This window comes from Notolabrus celidotus, chromosome 3 (genome assembly GCF_009762535.1).
Source record: "Notolabrus celidotus isolate fNotCel1 chromosome 3, fNotCel1.pri, whole genome shotgun sequence".
NCBI lineage: Eukaryota > Metazoa > Chordata > Actinopteri > Labriformes > Labridae > Notolabrus > Notolabrus celidotus.
In genome coordinates, this window is record NC_048274.1 from 3990574 (window position 1) to 4008362 (window position 17789).

Here is a 17789-nt window from a genome sequence, read left to right on the forward strand (position 1 = left end):
CCTCTTAATTTCCATCCTTCCCCTCCTCTCTAATCGTACGAAAGCTCTGTGAAGATCATGAAAGTGAAGTTCTAGAGGAACATAACATCTGCCTGCTCGGTCAATTAAAGCTCACAGGGAAAACTTGAAAGTGCAAAATCAAAGAAGAAGAGAGAGAGAGAAAAGGAGAAGTCCCCCAAAACTTTTATCTTTTAATGCTTTCCAGTTTCTTCTTCTCCTCCATGTGCTCTTTAATCAAAACAAGCACGAGCAAAATGAAAGGTGAGAGGAGGAGAGAGAGAGTGCTGCACGGTTAGAGAGAAAGAAAGGGGGATGAAGGGAGGGGAGATCTGAAAGGTGAGGAGGGGGACAGTTTGTGTTAAGTCCCACCTAAGGGTTTTGGGGAGTTTAAAGGCTGAGATTGTGTGTGAGTGTGTGTGTGTAGAGGCATTGAGAGGGCAGAGGTCAAAAGTCTGGAAGACAGGAAATTAGCCACACCTGAGGATTTACGGAAAAGGCTTCTTAGCACTCAAGACTTCTGCAAGACTCGTCACCATGTCTGAGTGTGTGACAGCAGTTTGAGACTTCAATAACTTAAAAGTACCAAAAACAAAGGAAGGTGTTTTTCTTAGAGAAAATAGATCTCCTGTCATTGTTCCAGGTCTTTGTCTCACCCTGTTTACCCCTCACTTATTTATTCTTCCAAACACCTCCATCAAATCTGCAGTCCATCTTCATTTCAACCTTATCCCTTCCCCCTTTCTCCCTCCATCTTTCTGTCCACCCCCAGTTCCTCTCTTGTTGGGGTCCAATCCTCAGCCTTCATCCATTTCTGTCTGTCAATTATCCAGCCACAGAAACCCCTCTCCATCTCTGTGACAGGACAAAGAGCGCTCAGCAGCATCACACTGAATCACGTTCTGATATCCAGTCTATCGTCTCGCTCTCCTGATAACACCTACACATGTCAAACTTCAGCGCTCTGACATTTAGGATCAGCAGGTTCGTCATCAGCAGTGTGCTGTGTTGCACAAAGCTGTGTTGCATCACATGCTGCGTAGAACAAGTCTGAGCAAAACCTGTGAGATATCAATCCCTCAATCAGAGCGATGAGTCTTTTTTATCAAGACCTGAAGCAACAGATAAGAAATGACTGTTTCCGTTGTTTGTTCTTTTTATCAGGTGCTTTTTCACAAAGGATGATTCATTTATTGTGGTTTTAGCAACATTTTATGTGGAAAAAGTGAGACGTTAAAGGCACAGTGAGGAGTTTTCATGTTGTGTGGATTCTGGTGACCCCTGTGGATGATACTGGTAGTGTTGCGTGGGATGAAGAGCACCAACATCCACTGTGATACAGATGTGGTTATTGCCAAAGCGGGAATTTTCTTTGATCAGGATGCAGAGTGATGAAGTAATGTTTGATTTGCAGCTACGTCAAATTCTGAACATTAACATAACAACCACTAGACTTTGTAAACTCTGATTTTCTACCATTAGCTTACAAAAGGGGAGCAGACGTACCAGTTTATTAGTGTCATGATGTGAGCTCAAGGTTTAACTCTTCAGTCCTCTTGCTCTTTTACAAAGGAAAGCCCTGATTGTAAAGTTTGGTACATCTTCTCACTCCTGTATCCTGCTCCAGTATCAGCCATGAGGACAAAACATTACATCAAAAGAAACGTATGTGAAGGAAAAAACCTCCTCCCGCTTGATAACTTACTTCTCACGGCTTAACTTTGCCAACAGAACTCTAAAGAGGGACACTTCAGGGTGAGGGATGATATATAGGCTCCTTTAAGGAATTCTGCTGACCATCCCCGTATAGGAAGAACCCCAAGCGCTCTCTCTGATCTTGTCTACAAAGGTTGTATTGTCTGTTTGTCTGTGTGAAGCTGAAGGCAATTTTCCACATTGTGGGCAAATAAAATTCTAATCTAATCTAATCTAATCTAATCTAATCTACTATCGACTCAACTTTTTTTAAAGGAAAATCCCACCTGAAGACAGGCGCTAAAATTCAGTTTAAAGAAATAACCTTGCTGATAATATAAAGAGACTATAAAGAGAAATCAGTGTAAGAGTGAGGCTATTTCAAAATCTGTTAAAACTCCTCGCAGCACCTTTAAACGTCTTTCTCTCCCCATCAACCCTCTTAACACTCCATGCTGACCTTCAAGAAACTTCCCTGTTAACTTTACGAGTAGTGAAACCCAGGCCAAAGACCATGAATAGATGACTCAACAGTGTTTCAACCTTAAGGAAACAAGTCAACCTACATATCAAGAACAGCCTGATCTATCCCAGGTCTGTAAAAGCTTCTAGGGCATTCAGGAAACCCAGGGAGATTGTCCAGCACATCCCAAGGAACACCGTGCTCACCGCTGCTGCTGCTTTTAACATGTCAAAATCATCAATTCAAGCTTTGCTATGCACTACCTCTGCAGGCTCACGCAGGATAACTGGTGTCTACTGATCGTTTTATGAAGGACTAAAGATGCAGTGAGTGATATTTCTATTTTTAAAGCTTAGAAGTTTTCAATCAAAACCGCAGAATTAATGGAATGAGTCTAAATTATCTGATGGCTAATTGGATCATTTCCTAGATGTTTCAGACGTACCTGTCAGCATCTCCCTGTCCTGACGACGTTTTCCGATGGAGCGTCTCTCGGACGGCGGCCATGCTGTCGGGCAGGCGGTTCAGGCGTCGCGTGTACAGACCCAACCCTCCGTCAGTCAAATAGCTGTAAAACACAACAAAGCACACAAGACACAGTCAACACAAAGTGAGACACACAATTACAGGGCACAGAGAGGGCACTCTTCTTCTTCATAGAGCTGCTTTTGTCGAACGCAGAATTCATCCATCTAGTTTTCCAGCTGAAGCAAAACTCATAAATCAGGGTCAAACAGTGAAGGAAAACAAACTGTGGAGACCAAACTATCATGCTGAAGACACATTTCTCTCATGTGGTTAGAGGGAACAACAGCAGTCTGTGAATACAGCTGCAGTACAGTAGACAGAGGATGGTCTTTCTTCCTGCAGACAGAGTCCATCATGATTTCCAGGACGGGATATTATGATTGATCGACTGGCTGAGCATTTAGAGAAGCTGAAAATACAACCTATGTGCAGGCACAGGCAATGTAGGCCGTTTACTAGAGTTCATAACGGAAAATGAAATTGTAAGAGAGTTGATTTATTGGTTGTGGGAGTGGGAGGCTGACGGTTAGCAGCAGTTACAGTCTGCAGCTGATGCTGAGGCAACGGGCGCTTACACAAACATTCCCCTCCAAACTAAAACAACACCAACTAATTCCCCAAATATTTACCCGTGGAGGAGATTCCTAATGGAGCTAAATATTGACTCATTTATACCAGGTGTAACTTAATGAACTGTTTGCTGATTTAAAGTTGAGGCTGGGCTGTTTGAATGGTGACTGGTGTCTGCGTGGGACAGTGATGATTCTGTGTCTGCTCCAGCCACTAAAACACTCTCTGTGTTATCTCGACGCAGATCTCAGCAAGAGGGGACCTACTACACACAAACACACTTTTATGGCCACATGTATGTACAGTATACACACACAGTACAGTGTTTCCTAGAGACAGAGCTTCTTTGTGCAACCTGCAGTCACATAAAATCAGCATCTGAGCTGCGGGATGGAAAGTTAACGGCAACCAGGAGTCAGTGCAGAGAGCAGACCTGCAAAGATGCTGAGAAAAGTGCAGGTTTTATGATGCTCACAGCTCAAATGATTATAAATGTATTATTATAAAAGCTGCAGTTATCATGGGTTTTGTTTTTTGGGCGATATAACAAGGTGAAAACACGTCAATAGCACCTTGTCACCTTAAAAAGCTCTGATTGTGAATTTAAAAGCAACACTGCAGGAAGATTCAGAGCAATAGCAGCATTATTTGGCTTCCTCTTTTATTCTATTTTATGGAAATATCAAAGATATGAAGACATATGTCATCGTACCCTTTCAAAATTTTCCTCAGGCATAGAGAAGAAGAAAACATCTCAGTGCAACTTAATGCACACAAAACCGAAAACAAACAACACAAAAACATCTCCTCCATAAGTGCAAATCAAGTAGAGCATAAAAATATGAGCTGCAAATAAACAAGATACTTAAATATGCAAAGTCATGTAAAATATATGAAATCAGGTTTAGTTTTTAAAAATACCTGGCTCCTTTGTAGCTTGATTGTGTGTCCAACTTGTTAATTTGGTCCGTCTGCAGGATTAACTCCTGGTTGAGCTTTGTCTCTGAACTGATTCAGGTGTATTGGAGATGAGTTTGCAGCTCAAAGCCAAAACAACCAACTAAAATAATCTAAAAACCCCTCTGTTGAAGTCAGGGAAACTGGGGCTCTGGGTGATAACTCTTTGTGGTCGTGTAAAACAGAAACACGCTGGGACAAAACAGTTTGAGCTTCAGTCTGAATAAAACAGATGTTTTTTACTTCCTCACCAGACCAGAAATGCCATCACAGCTTTGGCAACCTTTTAAGGAATCTGGCAGCGATCTGCTGACCGTTACCAAAAGTCCAAACTAAATATAGAGACATAGCATTTTGTGAGAATGCATCAAAGAGCTGAGGTCAAATTGTAGAAGACAGAAGACATGCCGGATGTTGAGAAAGTATGTACACTTGGCAAAAATACTGAAAGCACGCACAACATTTTGATTGTTTTTGTTCACGATGCAGAAGGTAATAAGGTTCCTCATCAGATATATTTTTCTATTAACTTTAACTGATACTGAAAGCAAATTAAACACTATATTCTTTAACAACTATATATGGTACTGAAGTATCATACAGTTGTTATATACCTATGCATACAATTTTGACTCTAAGAAACACATGATATGGTTCACATATACCAACATATTCACACATTTTCAACTCGCTATAAGTTCCTCTGCTGCTTCATCACTCTGTCTGGTGTCTCCTTTGTCCACGCTGTCACTTCTGTGTAATGTTTATTTACAAAAAAGTAGCATTACAACGTCTTGGCCAGGTCATTCTTGAAAAAGAGGTTTTAAATCTCAATGAGTCTCTTATCTGGTTAAGTAAATTAATAAAGAAATAAAGAAGGAAACATAAATCTCTAAACTGAGTTCTGTAAGGGTTCAAAAGAGGACGTTTATCCAAAGTCACCCCTGAAGGCACAGACAAAAGAAAAACTGCTTCATTTGAATACAAAGAAAGCTTCTGCAAGCCTGTAACAACACTGTCTTCACAGTTTATTATAATGCAAGTCCCACCTCTGACAAAGCAAATAGCCAATCATGGTTTAGGATTTTTTAGGGTGGCCACTTTTCACAGATTTCTAGAGGGGACAGTGCCACCCCTGTCCAACCCTCTGGACACGCCACTGCCTGCAATACCTGACCCTGCAGTTACTTGAAACAGCTTCTGTTGTTTAAAAACTATTTGGTTAAGTGTTTGTGATTTATTCTGGGTTAAGTCTGATAAGAGGGGTCTTATAAATAATTAATTTGCCTCAATAAAGCCAAACAAAATCTGACTGTCAGCACAATCCAAGGCCAGCAAAACAGGTTATACAAATCTATACCTTCTTCTTTTAGTAAGCATACAATCAATTGACCTTTAGTAATGACTACATTGTCTCCCTCATTGATACAGGACTTGTTGTCTAGCAGTTTTTCACAGTACAGAGACACAAAAGAAAATGTAGACAGATGAAAAATGCTTCAATCCTTGTCTGACACAAAAAAGACTCTGGGGGGCCGAGCTGTTCTTTATGGGACGCATCCATCATCCAAAACAAAGTCACCTTGAAGATGACCACAGTCTCACCCATACACACACACACACACAGACACACACATTTTACTCTTCCACACTAATAAGTAACTGAGGCTCCCTGTCCTCTAGTTCCAGATGCCTGTTAACCTGTAACCTCCTGCAGCAGCAGCAGAGACGTGTCCAAACAGGACAGTTTACAGGCTGAGGCTGAGTATCCAGATAAAGTTTACACAGCCGTGAGACTAACAGAAGCAAAAGTTCCTGAGTCAATGAAACTACCAAAATATTTGCCTTATGAGGAAAGCATGCACCGACGTACTGACAGGAGGAAATTCAAGTAATGTCACACTCCGGGAAAAAACAAACACTCTCCTCTAGAGGTTTGTGCTGATGGTTGGAAACTCTGACGTACCTTTCTGCCTTAAACATGGTCACACCGTGAGTCCAAAGAAAAAATAAACAAGTCCAGGTGAGGGTTCCTGTTGATAAAAATCTCCAAAGCAAAGTGTCCGTTTTCACGCGTCTGGCTACTGTCTGTTATCAGGTCTGAACCTGTGAGTTTAGTGAATGATATCAGCAGGTGTGAGTGTGTTTGATCATACTGATATCAAGAATCACTGAATTCTATCGCTGAACTCTCTCTGTGTGTGTGTGTCCATGTGTAGCCTGAGTGTGTGTGAGTGTGTTCCTCTGTGTGAGCTGTGTGTTGGTATGCAGCCTCTCCGCTCAGCTCCACATGCTTTTCACTCCCGGCTGGAGGTTGGGTCTGTCTGCGGGAGGTGGAGGAGGGAGGAGAAGGGAGGGAAGGGGGAGGGTGGAGGGGGGTAGATCGGGCTATGTACCCCAGAGCCGAGGAGGGTCCTGGTCTCTGAGGGGCAGGGAAGCTGAAGGGGAAAATTGGGGAGGGGGGTTTGGAGGAAACTGATGCTGATACTAAACGTGGTGTCATCCATCATGATGTCTGTTTTAAGGCTGAGAGAAGACTAAATAAATTAACTATCAGGGCAGATAAATGCTGATCTGGTTATCTACAGTTAGTGTGCTTATAAATGTCTCAAACTAATGACTTTTTTATACATGATTTATTTCCTTCATGCTTTGATTTGAATCTATTGGATTGGTTATTGATTAATTGAATGTCAGAAAATTGTGAAAAATTGGTGTCCAGAGTTGAATGTGAAGTCTTGACACTTATGCTTTGTCTCACTAGGGACTATATAACATTAGAAATTATATTTGCAAAGATGTGGAATCCAGAAATTCATCAAAAAATTACAATTTGAAAGCTAAGGATGATAAAAATTTGGTGAATCTTACTGGATATATACTCAGTGTTGTACTGGGGCTTAAAGCTCCAGTCCAGAAAACTGATATACCGAGGTGTCTGTCTCTATTTCCCTCTAAAAGTGAATTTATGGTCCCTACAAAATTAAAACACTCCTTATGCACATCTAAAAGACCTTCAGGGACAATTTTTAAAATCTATTTTTAGGCCACTTGTGCCTTCATTGAAAGAAGACAGCTAAAGAGAGACATGAAATTCTAGGAGGAGAGAGTGAGTAATGACATGCAGCAAATCATGTCAGAGCATGGAATCGATCCTACCACCAGTGCATAGAGGACTGTAGTCTTGGTATGTGGGGCGCCAGCAACCAGCGCCCCAAGACTACTTTTAAAAGACAGTTTTAAGACTTTTACATCTTAATTGATCAGACAGCAAAAGAAAAGGAAACTACAGAGAGAGGGAAAGGAATGGCATGCAGTGAATGAGGGTGCTGCATCAAGGACTGAAGTGTCTGTGCATGAGGTGTGAGCTTTAAACACTGAGCTTGGACTATTTCTTTGATAGTAGGTGGTTCAGATAAAAAAGGAGATGAAGAAAAGATGCTCCCTGTTGCAAGCGCTACAGATTGGTTTCTATTGCCTTCATCCTGTTGAGGTGAAAGGATGCACTTAGGAAAGACAAATCTCTAACCCTGATAAAGAATCCAAAATTATCTGCATCTCTTCAAGCGAAAAATGTCTCTATAAGTAATTTGTGCGAACTCCCCCTTTAATTTACTCTCATTTGAAGGTAAAGGGTTGTATTGTGGGATTGTACTGCTCTCCGCCCCTGTGTGGGAGAACCAGTTAGTGGGTGCTAACAGGATTGTGATGGAGCTAACTGCTCAACAGCCTGAGGACATGGAAGAGGGTGGAGGGGGGAAGTCATCACTCTGAGTCTGATTGTAATGGTTTACCCATCAGGAGAGACGCTTTTCCAGAATTCATTAACTTTAATGGACAAAATAATGAAAAAGCCATCAAAGATACGAGAAATATGTCATGAAATAAAGTCAACATCCTTATGGTTGGTCTTTCCCTCTCTACTGGTCCCAGCAAAGATCTCAGGTCTTAAGAGCGAGCTAATTTCTCTTCTCACCTGTTCAATCACTCACCTGTCCAGGTGTGCCCGTGGCTCGGCCTTTTGTCTGCTCAGCCACAGATTCAGACATATCAAGTACTTCAAGAGCACTTAGCCCCCTCCACAGCTACAGCTGCCTGAGGGCTGGTGAATCACTTTAAATCCACAGGACACAGAGGAAGTAATACCTCTCGAGATTTTAAGAGATGTTGGATTATTTTTTTTATGACCTTCCTCAGCTGAGCTCACAGGATCGTTTCTACGTTCATTACAGATTAAATTAATCCTCGAAGCAGCTCTATTAGCAGACCTGGCGTCTCTGGTGTTTCATCTGAAGGCGAGTTGGCGCCTTTTAAAACTTCATCTGATAAAAACGATGAGAGCAGAGGTTTAAATTGCACAGTGAGACAGACGAGGTATGCAGGGGGCCTGTTGCAACATGGACAGTGGCTCTGAGAGCAAATAAACAGGTTATCAGTGTATCAGCATTACTGCGTCTGCTCACAGGGAGATGGGATACTTGTGGGATCTGAGCAGTACGGAATAAATGTTGCTTATTACACTGGGCTTAACTGTGTGATGTTATCTGGCCCTTGGATTACAGGCAGTTATGAGAGCATGAGGATCACTACTGCCCTCTACTGGTGAGGGTTAAATCAAAATATCTCACAGCCTTTTAAGGCATCACAAAAATCACATGAAAGCAATGCAGCGTTTGATTCTTTCACCTTTGCTGTTTGATGTAAATGAATTTATACTAGTTTGAATCAGTTCTTCATGTTTTTTATGAAGAGAGTTTCATATTCAAAGCAGTGGTAATCGTATTTTATTACCACTCGCACATAATGCTCCTAAAACTGAAGCTTCAGTACAGTAACAAACACTTTCTGTGATTTCACTGCTATTAAATGTTTTTAAAGCCATCAAAGAAGAAGATGAATTACACGTGAGACAATATACAAGCTTAGATTGAAGATAGAGTCATGCAACTGATGCCTCACATAGTTGTGAGTCCACACAGCTGATGATGCTGATGACTGGGGAGGGTAGACTTGCAGAGTAAGTGAGATAATGCAGATTTTCTTTTTTCTTTTTTCATGTTAAATTAAAAATTATACTGTACGTTCATCATACAAATAGTTTAAGGGACCTTGCATTGCCACCTTGATGTTGAATTTTGAATCTGTTATTGTATTAACCACAAGTCAAGAGTCCAGAAGTGCAACAAACTGCAGTTCCTTGAGTGTCCACATGAGGCTGGCTCCAAAAGTCAAGGAATTCAGAAAAGGTCCTGTATTAAAATATCAAAATACCTTTTTTTACAGCAAAATTAAACATTTTTACAGCTTAGTTCAAGGACTGTTTTTAATCTATGTTGCTCACTTGTTAATTCAATGTATGGATGAACGATGATACTGTACAGTTATAACTCAACTGATAGCTAGAATTTGAAAAATAAGCAGCTGGTATATTTCTCTCTTAACATCCACAGATAAGAAGGACACCACAAGGGATTTAAAGCCACATGGAAAATACCATGTTGGGCCTTACGACTCCTTACCAAAAATGTTGTTTGATTTTGTAGGGGCCCGTCAATCAGGGGCCTTAAGACTGACCTAAATGTTCTCCTCCACAGATACTGCATTTCTCACATAACGACTGATGGAAAATTCCCAGAGCCCAAAGTGACTTCTTGAGGTTGCAATGCAAAAGTAGAAAAAAGCAAAGCAACAAAAGCTGTTATAGTAAAACAAAGAGAAGTGAAGCATGTCCTCACATAGAGGAGTTTGGTCTGACACTTTAAACCTCTGAATAAAAACTGCAGTAGAGTGATTCTCTGTTGATGTATCAGAGCACCAACCACTCATTTCAGCAACATCCCGTTTTCAGGGTTAAATTAATCTCCATCAGTGTAATCCACTTACCCGCTGGTGACATCATCAGTGCGCGTTGCGTTCTTGCTCAGCACGTCACCATCGCTCATGTAACCGGTGACCTCCATGGAGAGACTGTCCAGGTCCATGTCGTCTCCGGCTCTGTCTCCGAGGTCCACGCTGCAGATAGCTCCTCCTCGGCCTGCCAGCTGCCGTCTGAGATGCCCGGGGTACAAGTAGCGTCCTCCCTGCCCGCCAACCACCCTTCCACCGTAGCTATTCCCCATGGAGGGGGCATCGCCGGCCTGCAGACGAGGGCTGGACTGACCCAACCGCCATGACGACAGAGAGGGACGAGAGGAAGTGATGCTGAGGATGCTCCGACTCCCTGCGCTGTTGTTGCTGCCGGCACTGCTTCCTCCACCACAGCTGACGTCTGTCGTGACGTTGCCATCGAAGGTGGTCTCCAAGGTGCTGGACAGAGGAGGAGAATGAGAGGATAGAGGTTCAATGTGGGGTCCAAATGCAATCAAAAAAGAACCAGACTAGACGTGCTGAAAAAAAGCCCTGACATCCATAAGAGAATAAGACATTAAGAAAACAAAAACTTCCCTCAGTCTGAACTGATTTAAAGTCTTTGTTGGATGTCTCAGAGAAAGTTGAAAACTGAAAAGGTTAGAGGATTTGATTTAAAGATACATCCCAGATATACAAAAGTTATCTCTTCTGATTGTCTGAAGTTGTCTAACACTTGAAATCACAAATTTGGATCACACTGGAGAACCGAGCATAAGCTTCCTGAGTCAAAGCCAATCCACTTGTTGCCTCAGCAGGTAGAAAGTGCAGAAAATACCTCCTTAGTTAAAGTCTATAAAAAGAAAACAGGACAGATTCACTTCAACAACAGAGCCTAAACTAAACCCAGACAGCCGGGTCAGCGCTGAGACATGAGGCCTGTGCAGAGGTCAGATTTCTGCAGGGGGGTACGAGATTAAAGCTTAACCTGAATCAAAGGACGTTCAGACGTGAAGGACATGCCTTGTGATCAAAGTAAAACACGCCTCAGAAGAAGGATGAGACAGCAACTAAAAGAAAAGGTAATACCTGAGAGGAGTGGACTGACACAGTCTGCTGACCAAGAGGCAGTCAGCTGCTGACACAAATCCCAAACAGCCTGATTTAGCCTGTTTACCGCTCAGCCGTAGCAGCTATTGTAAGGCGCTTCACTTTGATGATCCCCAAACAGTAGAGTTTTGTTTTCCACCGCAGACGGTTTATAAACTTCTTTAAGAACAATGCTGGATTAACAAGGTGAACAGAGAATGCTTTAAGAAAACCCTTTCACCCACTTTTAGGCACTTTGACTTTTACCATCCCTGATAAACCTCCACTGTGTCTGTCTTTTTACAAAAGTATGCATTTGCAACTTAAAACAAGCAATGTGCATGAACAGTAAGGCTTGTGATGATTATATTTTGTAAAATATCCACCATTTATTCTCCTTTTACCTACTCTACATGTTAGTTCCCTGAGGTGACATCACATTACTCGACATCTGAAGAATGAAATCACAATATCTTAGAAAGAAGAAAGTAGTAAAAGACTTAAACGACAACGTATTTAAATAAAATCCTTAAAAGTAGAGAAGGAGGGGTCAGCATTGTAACATCAGTTGCTTCCTTTTGAAACCAGCTCTAAGACATGTGTTTGACTCTTACCTGTGTGAGACCTGAGTTCCTCGCAGGCTGGACATGGTGTCCTCCAGGTTTTGCCTCAGGTCTGCTATGTTTTTGACCGTACGCAACCGCCTCGTCTCTGGGTCTTCAGCTAAAAACACAAACAAGCACAGATATAACTACCAGCACAATCAGATATGACCCTATCCTTGCACTGGAAGCAATCACCCACCTGAGAGGTCCTCAATGGAGAGCTGACCGCTCTTGGTGAAGGAAATATCCCCTCCAATCCCTCCTGAGCCCGTCTCAATGCTCCCCGTTCCCTCGCCGTCAGTTTGGGATCTTGAGAAAACAAATTGTGCAAAGGATCAGAGTGGAGGCAAATCATCGATTCTGAATTATTGTGCATTTAGCGGAGACCTAATCATCAGAAAATTGTCACAAAAGAAGGATAAACCTGATTAAAAGTTAAATCTGCTGAGTGAAGTCTTGTGACCGAGGGGGGGTCCAAGAAGAAGGAACGCTGAGCTCAAAAATGCCGGCGAAGCATGTCTTTGAAGGATAAAATCTGCAGAGTTCAGCTGCTGCACCGGCTGCTGCATTTTGAGACAATGACGTCTAAATGCCTGGGTAACTCAGCCTTTGGTCTTTGCATGATCCCAGACTTTGGCCCTGCTGGCTACTGTTCACTCTCTGTGAGTGTGCGCCAGTCTAAACCACCGCCTGCCCCTTATACTGTTGCATCTTATTTCTCTCCAAACTCTGTTAGACCTAATGTTTGTTATTTTTCCTGTAAAATCCATGCATCATCAACTTTCCTGGCTTGTACGTGATTAATATTAAGTGGTAGTAGTCTAATAAGTGTACCAGTCCTTCGCAGGGGTGGGAGAACATCAAACAGAGCTCTTAATTTACATGTTTTTCTCTTTTATTTTCTGTCACAAGTATACTTTCTGACAGGTGGAGGTGCCATAATCCTGCTGCTAATGATACCTGACAGGTATACAGCAGAGGAAAGAGGGGTGGTATGGAGAGGTGGGGTCAGTTAAGTGCAGGTCAGGATGTACAGAGGGAGAGAGGGCAGCGGCGCAGGATGTGTCAGGAGGCTAATGAGGTTCTGTGAGAAAGGACTCATTGAGAACGAGGGGACCTCTTTCCTTATCACACTGAGAGCAGGACAGAGGTCAGGGGCACTCAACATCTGCACATATTTGCCCAGATATATATGCACATACACACAATGTGCAGTTCTGAGGTCACAGATGGTTTGATTCTGAGTGTGCACTTCAACACTGTAAGAGAACTAAATGTTAAATATGTGAAGATTTTAAAAAAGGTCTCACAAACTTTTACTAAAACAATCCTGGTCACATGGTGCACATAATCCAAAACTATTAAGATGTATAAGACCAGAGAAACACACTCCAGCAAGAGTTTTCATGAGAGTCTTATGAATCATGTTATCACTTCCTGTGCTGTTCCCAGCAAGTCATACTTCAGGGAAAACAAAAACTAGACAAAGTTTATTCAACTTATCTTTAAAGTAGTCCTGATACTGATGCTAGTATCAGCTCAGCTTTCCTTGTCCTTTTTTAAACATGCATGCAGATTCTTCTCTCTGTTTTCTCTCTTCTCTCATCAGTCATGAAAGAGGGGAAGTAAGGGGAGTCAGCGTGGACAGCCTAACCTGGTTGGGTGCGATTCATAGTCCAAACAGGCTTCTCACCCTGGATCTGCCTTCCCTGTCCTTTTTCTACCATCTCTCTAAATGCTTTCTTACTGTTTCCTCTCTCTTTTCTCATCCCTCATTAGAGTGGGGGGAATAGGGGGAGGTGGAGCGTACAGCCCACCCCAGCAGGGTGCGCTCTAGCTCAATGAAGCTCCTGGCCCTGGCTCTGCCTCCTGCTGTCTTCTTTCTAACATCTTGCCACAGACTCTTCTCTTAGCTCTCTCTCTTTTCTTTCTTCTCAATACATAGTCAACAGTTTACAGCTATTACATAATAAGAATACAATGTATGCATTCTTTTCACACTCTGGTACTGGGTCAGTATCCAGATCAGGAACCAGGATGCAGATTGGGTAGGGACAAATAGTTGGGGACTGTTTCTAGCCTTGAACTCATTGTGAAACTTCTCCTCTAAATCAATGCAAAAGAACCAGAGAGGTTAACTTTTCTTTTGTACTATGTGTTTGTCTGGCTTCCTGGTTAAATCTTGATAGCTACTTTATCCACATTAACTTTGAATGTAACAAAAACTCATTGTGTACTCACCTGTACATGAAAGGTGCGACGGTGGCCGTGTTGGGGTGGCTGTGGTGCTGTTGGGTCTGAGGTAGCTGCACGCTGACTGTGTTGCTGGCTGTGCTCTGTGTAGTTCCTCCTCCGGCCCCTGGGGCAAGGCTGCTCTTCCCGTCTGTGGAGGCCAGGCTGGAGGTGGAGCTGGAGTGTCTGCTGTCCCTGTCTTTGTCTCTGTCCAGGGCACCACGGTGCATGATGAGACCCCCTCCTAAACGCATGCTCCGAGGCCTCTCCCCTGCCTCCTTCACTGAGGAAGTTTTCCCCCCGACTGCTTTACTTCCTGGCTTTGGTATTCCGCTTTGTGCAGGTGTGGAGCTCTCCTTTTTGGCCACTTTGCCCCCCTTGGGAATGAAGCTGGTGATTTTAGAGGACTTTTTATTTGAACTGTCTGTGTCTGCAGCTACAGGTGCTGCTTCCTCTTTAAGCTCCTCCCCCCTGAGCTCTACCCTATCAGGGACCGAGCCTCGTTTTCCCATGTCCTTCCCTTTGTCCTTCTCCTTCTCCTTCCCCTTATCTTTGTCTTTGTCAGAGCTTTTGACTGAGCTCTTCTTGGCAGTTAAAGCTCTGCTGAAAGTGCGCTGGGCGATGCCCCTCAGGGCGATTTTGGGGCTGCTGGCAGTTGTGGCGACAGTTGTACCTGCAGAGGGAGCGGCTGCGTAGGCCGTCCCATTACTGGTACCATTCATCCCAGGCCGAACGTTTCCATCCTCTTCCTCCAAGGGGTCAGTGTTGGAGCCTGTCTCAGCTCTCTCCACCTGCCCCACAGTGAGCGGCCTGGCCTGGGCAGCATTATCAGACCCTGCACCATTAGATGAGGAGGAGGAGGAAGATTTGGAGCCTCCCTTGCTGTTAAAGAGCTTTAGCTTCTCCAGCATTGACTTTTGAGCTACAACTTTAGGTGGAGCTTCGCTCTCTGGGGCGGCTTTAGAGGTGGAGTCCTTCCCCTGCTTCACTGACTGCATGGCAGAGGATGTGGATGTGCTGGTGGAAGGAGAGGTGTTCTTGGAGCTCATAGATTTGCTCCTCCAGGGTTTGCTGTTGCTGTTGGGCTGGGGGATGGCCGTGGATGAGGATGATGAAGAAGATGGAGGAGGACTCAGGGCGGAGGTAGCAGCGGGGATGCTGGTGGAGGAGCTGGCGGTCACTGCGGACGATAGAGCATGCTCAATCATCACTGAAGGCTGTGAGGTCAGGCCCTCTGAGGAATCTGTAACATAGAAAGACAATTTATTAAACAATGAGATAGGATGGTAGAGATGAGGAGGACAAGTCAAACAGAGTGGGAGAGAAGGAAAGACTGATCCTGTAAGTGAATCTTCTTTGACCCCACACAAAGTGGCCTTATAAGGACCTGGAGGTGGTCTGTGTCGATGCAGCTAAACATGCCTTTACTTTACTCCGGGCTAGCCACCAAACCTGTTAGAAAGCCCTCAGCACTAACAATGAGAAAAGCCCATCACTAACTGTTTAGAAAAACAATGAGGAGCAGGCTCAATTGCTTTCAAGTCGTGCCAAGTCTGAGCTGCTCCTCTTACAAGGCTTGGTCTTATATGGACTGCTTTTGGTCAGCATCCCTCAGCTGTGCAAACGAACAGTGTGTTTACATCTACTCCCCTTTAAATCAGATTCATACAACAGGATGTAAATACAAGTTAACCTGCAGATGAACAGAATGGAAAGTTTCACAGTCCAAACATGCTCCTATAAATCATCTAACAGATTTATCACCCAGAAATAAGTTTCTGCAGCAAGTGGCTCTCCTGCATCTCAAAATCAAACTTACCAAGAACTGGAGACGCAAGAGAAGAGCAGAAATCCCTGCAGTTAGTCTCAGATTTCACTGTGAGAGTGTCCGGAGCACTGCTAAGGTTTATCATTGTGGTGCTATACCGACAGCACACAGCTCAGACCAGTAACATTTGAATATTCAAACACACCAACGGCCAGTGAGAGAGAAAGAGAGAGAGAGCAGCCTGTGCAGGGAGAGCTGGGTGGAATTAATCATAACAGTTCCGCTGTAACGTCGCCCTCTCACTTCACTTCACACACAATGACTTATATTTATTCCGAGTCACTGCTGCTGCTGTGCTTTCTCATACGACTGTGGAAACATTAGACCCCTGGGAGTTAAGGTTCTTAATGCACTGCAATAACCCTCGTCTAAACAATACTTTCTTGTTAGTTCTTCAGACTTTGAAGTTTATTTTTGCTCACAAGTGACAAAAGATATTTTAAACCTTCTCCAGGAAGCTTTCTTCAGAGGTGTAGATATTTACATATTTAGCAGTAGAGCTGTTGGTATGACATGTACACTACCACACCTTCTCATTCAATGTTTTTTATTTATCTTAATTATTTTCAACATTGTAGTTTAATACTGAAGACATCACAACTATGAAATAATCTGATTTTGCCATAATCTGGATTACAACAGTAGTCAAATAGGGCTATCCATTGTGTACTAACCCTACCTCTGAACAACACAACTGATGGTCTCAAACACATTAAGAAGGCAAGTCATTCTACAAACGCACTCTTGACAAGGCTCATGTTAATTAGAAACCATTCCAGGAGACCACTTCATGAAGCAGACTGAGAGAATACCAAGAGTGTGCAAAGCTGTCATGAAGAAAAAAAGGGGGCTACTTTACAGAATCTAAAATGTAAAACATATTCTGCTTTGTTTAACACTTTAACACTGTTCATAAAATAAATCCATATATGTTCTTTCATAGTTTTGATGTCTTTGGTATTAATCTACAGTGTTTACAATTATTAAAATAAATACAAACCCTTGAATGAGAAGGTGTTTCCAAACTTTTGACTGGTAGTGTACTTGCTGAGGGTCTGAGGAGGGTAACAAGTGAGCACATGTGACCAAACCAGTATTTTCTTTCTTTGTTTAAATAGATTGTCATCAATGCAAAGTAGATCCTTGAAAACAAGGGTAAGTGCAACGGTTGATGGAAATTGAGGGTGTCATGTGGAGTTTACTGAACAAACAAAACCTATTGCATTCATATCTACACAACAAAATGTCATTACAAATTTCCTGGACTTTAAGCAAATGTGTTCGATGCATTACTTTACTGGAAAGATTTGCAAACCTATTCTTGAAAATCTTTAAATCCTGCAATAGTGACTAATATGAAAATATATATATATAAATATTTTATCTTAAAAGCCACTAAGGGGTGAGTTAGGAGGTGCATACAAATTATTAACTCAGAGAAGAGTAGAGTAAAACTTGAATGTCCCTGTGAGGTAATTTCGTTTTCAGACAGTAGTTCACACAGATACAATACAAACAACACACTACACACAACACTGCACAAGATCCATACACTGTCAGCACAGATCACAGTAGTGACAGATTGTTTAAAAGCCAACAGCTGATGGAATAAAAGACAGTCTGTATCTGTTTGTGCTGCACCTGAAGACTGAACCTTCTCCCTGATGGAAGCAACAACTAACAAGTCCACTACTCTGATACAGCGACAGGTTCAAAAACATGCATGCTCTCAATTCATAAACCTGTCTCCAATGACCTGAAGGTTGGCCTTATGCACAACAAGTCAAGGCTCCACCTGGTGCTGCATGTAGACATTACATGCACAAGTCACACTGTGTTATAATGAGTCTCACTCAACAATACAATGATGCAGAACAAAACCAGATTTTAACTCCAATAGTTGACATCCTTTCATTCCTGCCTTAAGTTGCGCATTGCTGCATATGATCACTGCATGGAACCACAAGCAGGACTGTGT

At 42.7% G+C, this 17789-nt stretch overlaps 1 protein-coding gene across 1 annotated transcript in view; it reads right to left on the minus strand.

Annotated features, from left to right (window-relative positions):
• Nucleotides 1-17789, minus strand: part of nav2a (neuron navigator 2a) — a 308111-nt gene that overhangs the window by 56839 nt on the left and 233483 nt on the right. Inside the window, exons 8-12 of the mRNA XM_034679846.1 lie at nucleotides 13993-15226; nucleotides 11951-12060; nucleotides 11761-11869; nucleotides 10094-10516; nucleotides 2601-2723 (exon numbers count right to left, since the gene is read on the minus strand). Of these exons, the coding sequence (XP_034535737.1) occupies nucleotides 2601-2723; nucleotides 10094-10516; nucleotides 11761-11869; nucleotides 11951-12060; nucleotides 13993-15226 (1999 nt within the window). The remainder of the gene's footprint in view (nucleotides 1-2600; nucleotides 2724-10093; nucleotides 10517-11760; nucleotides 11870-11950; nucleotides 12061-13992; nucleotides 15227-17789) is intronic.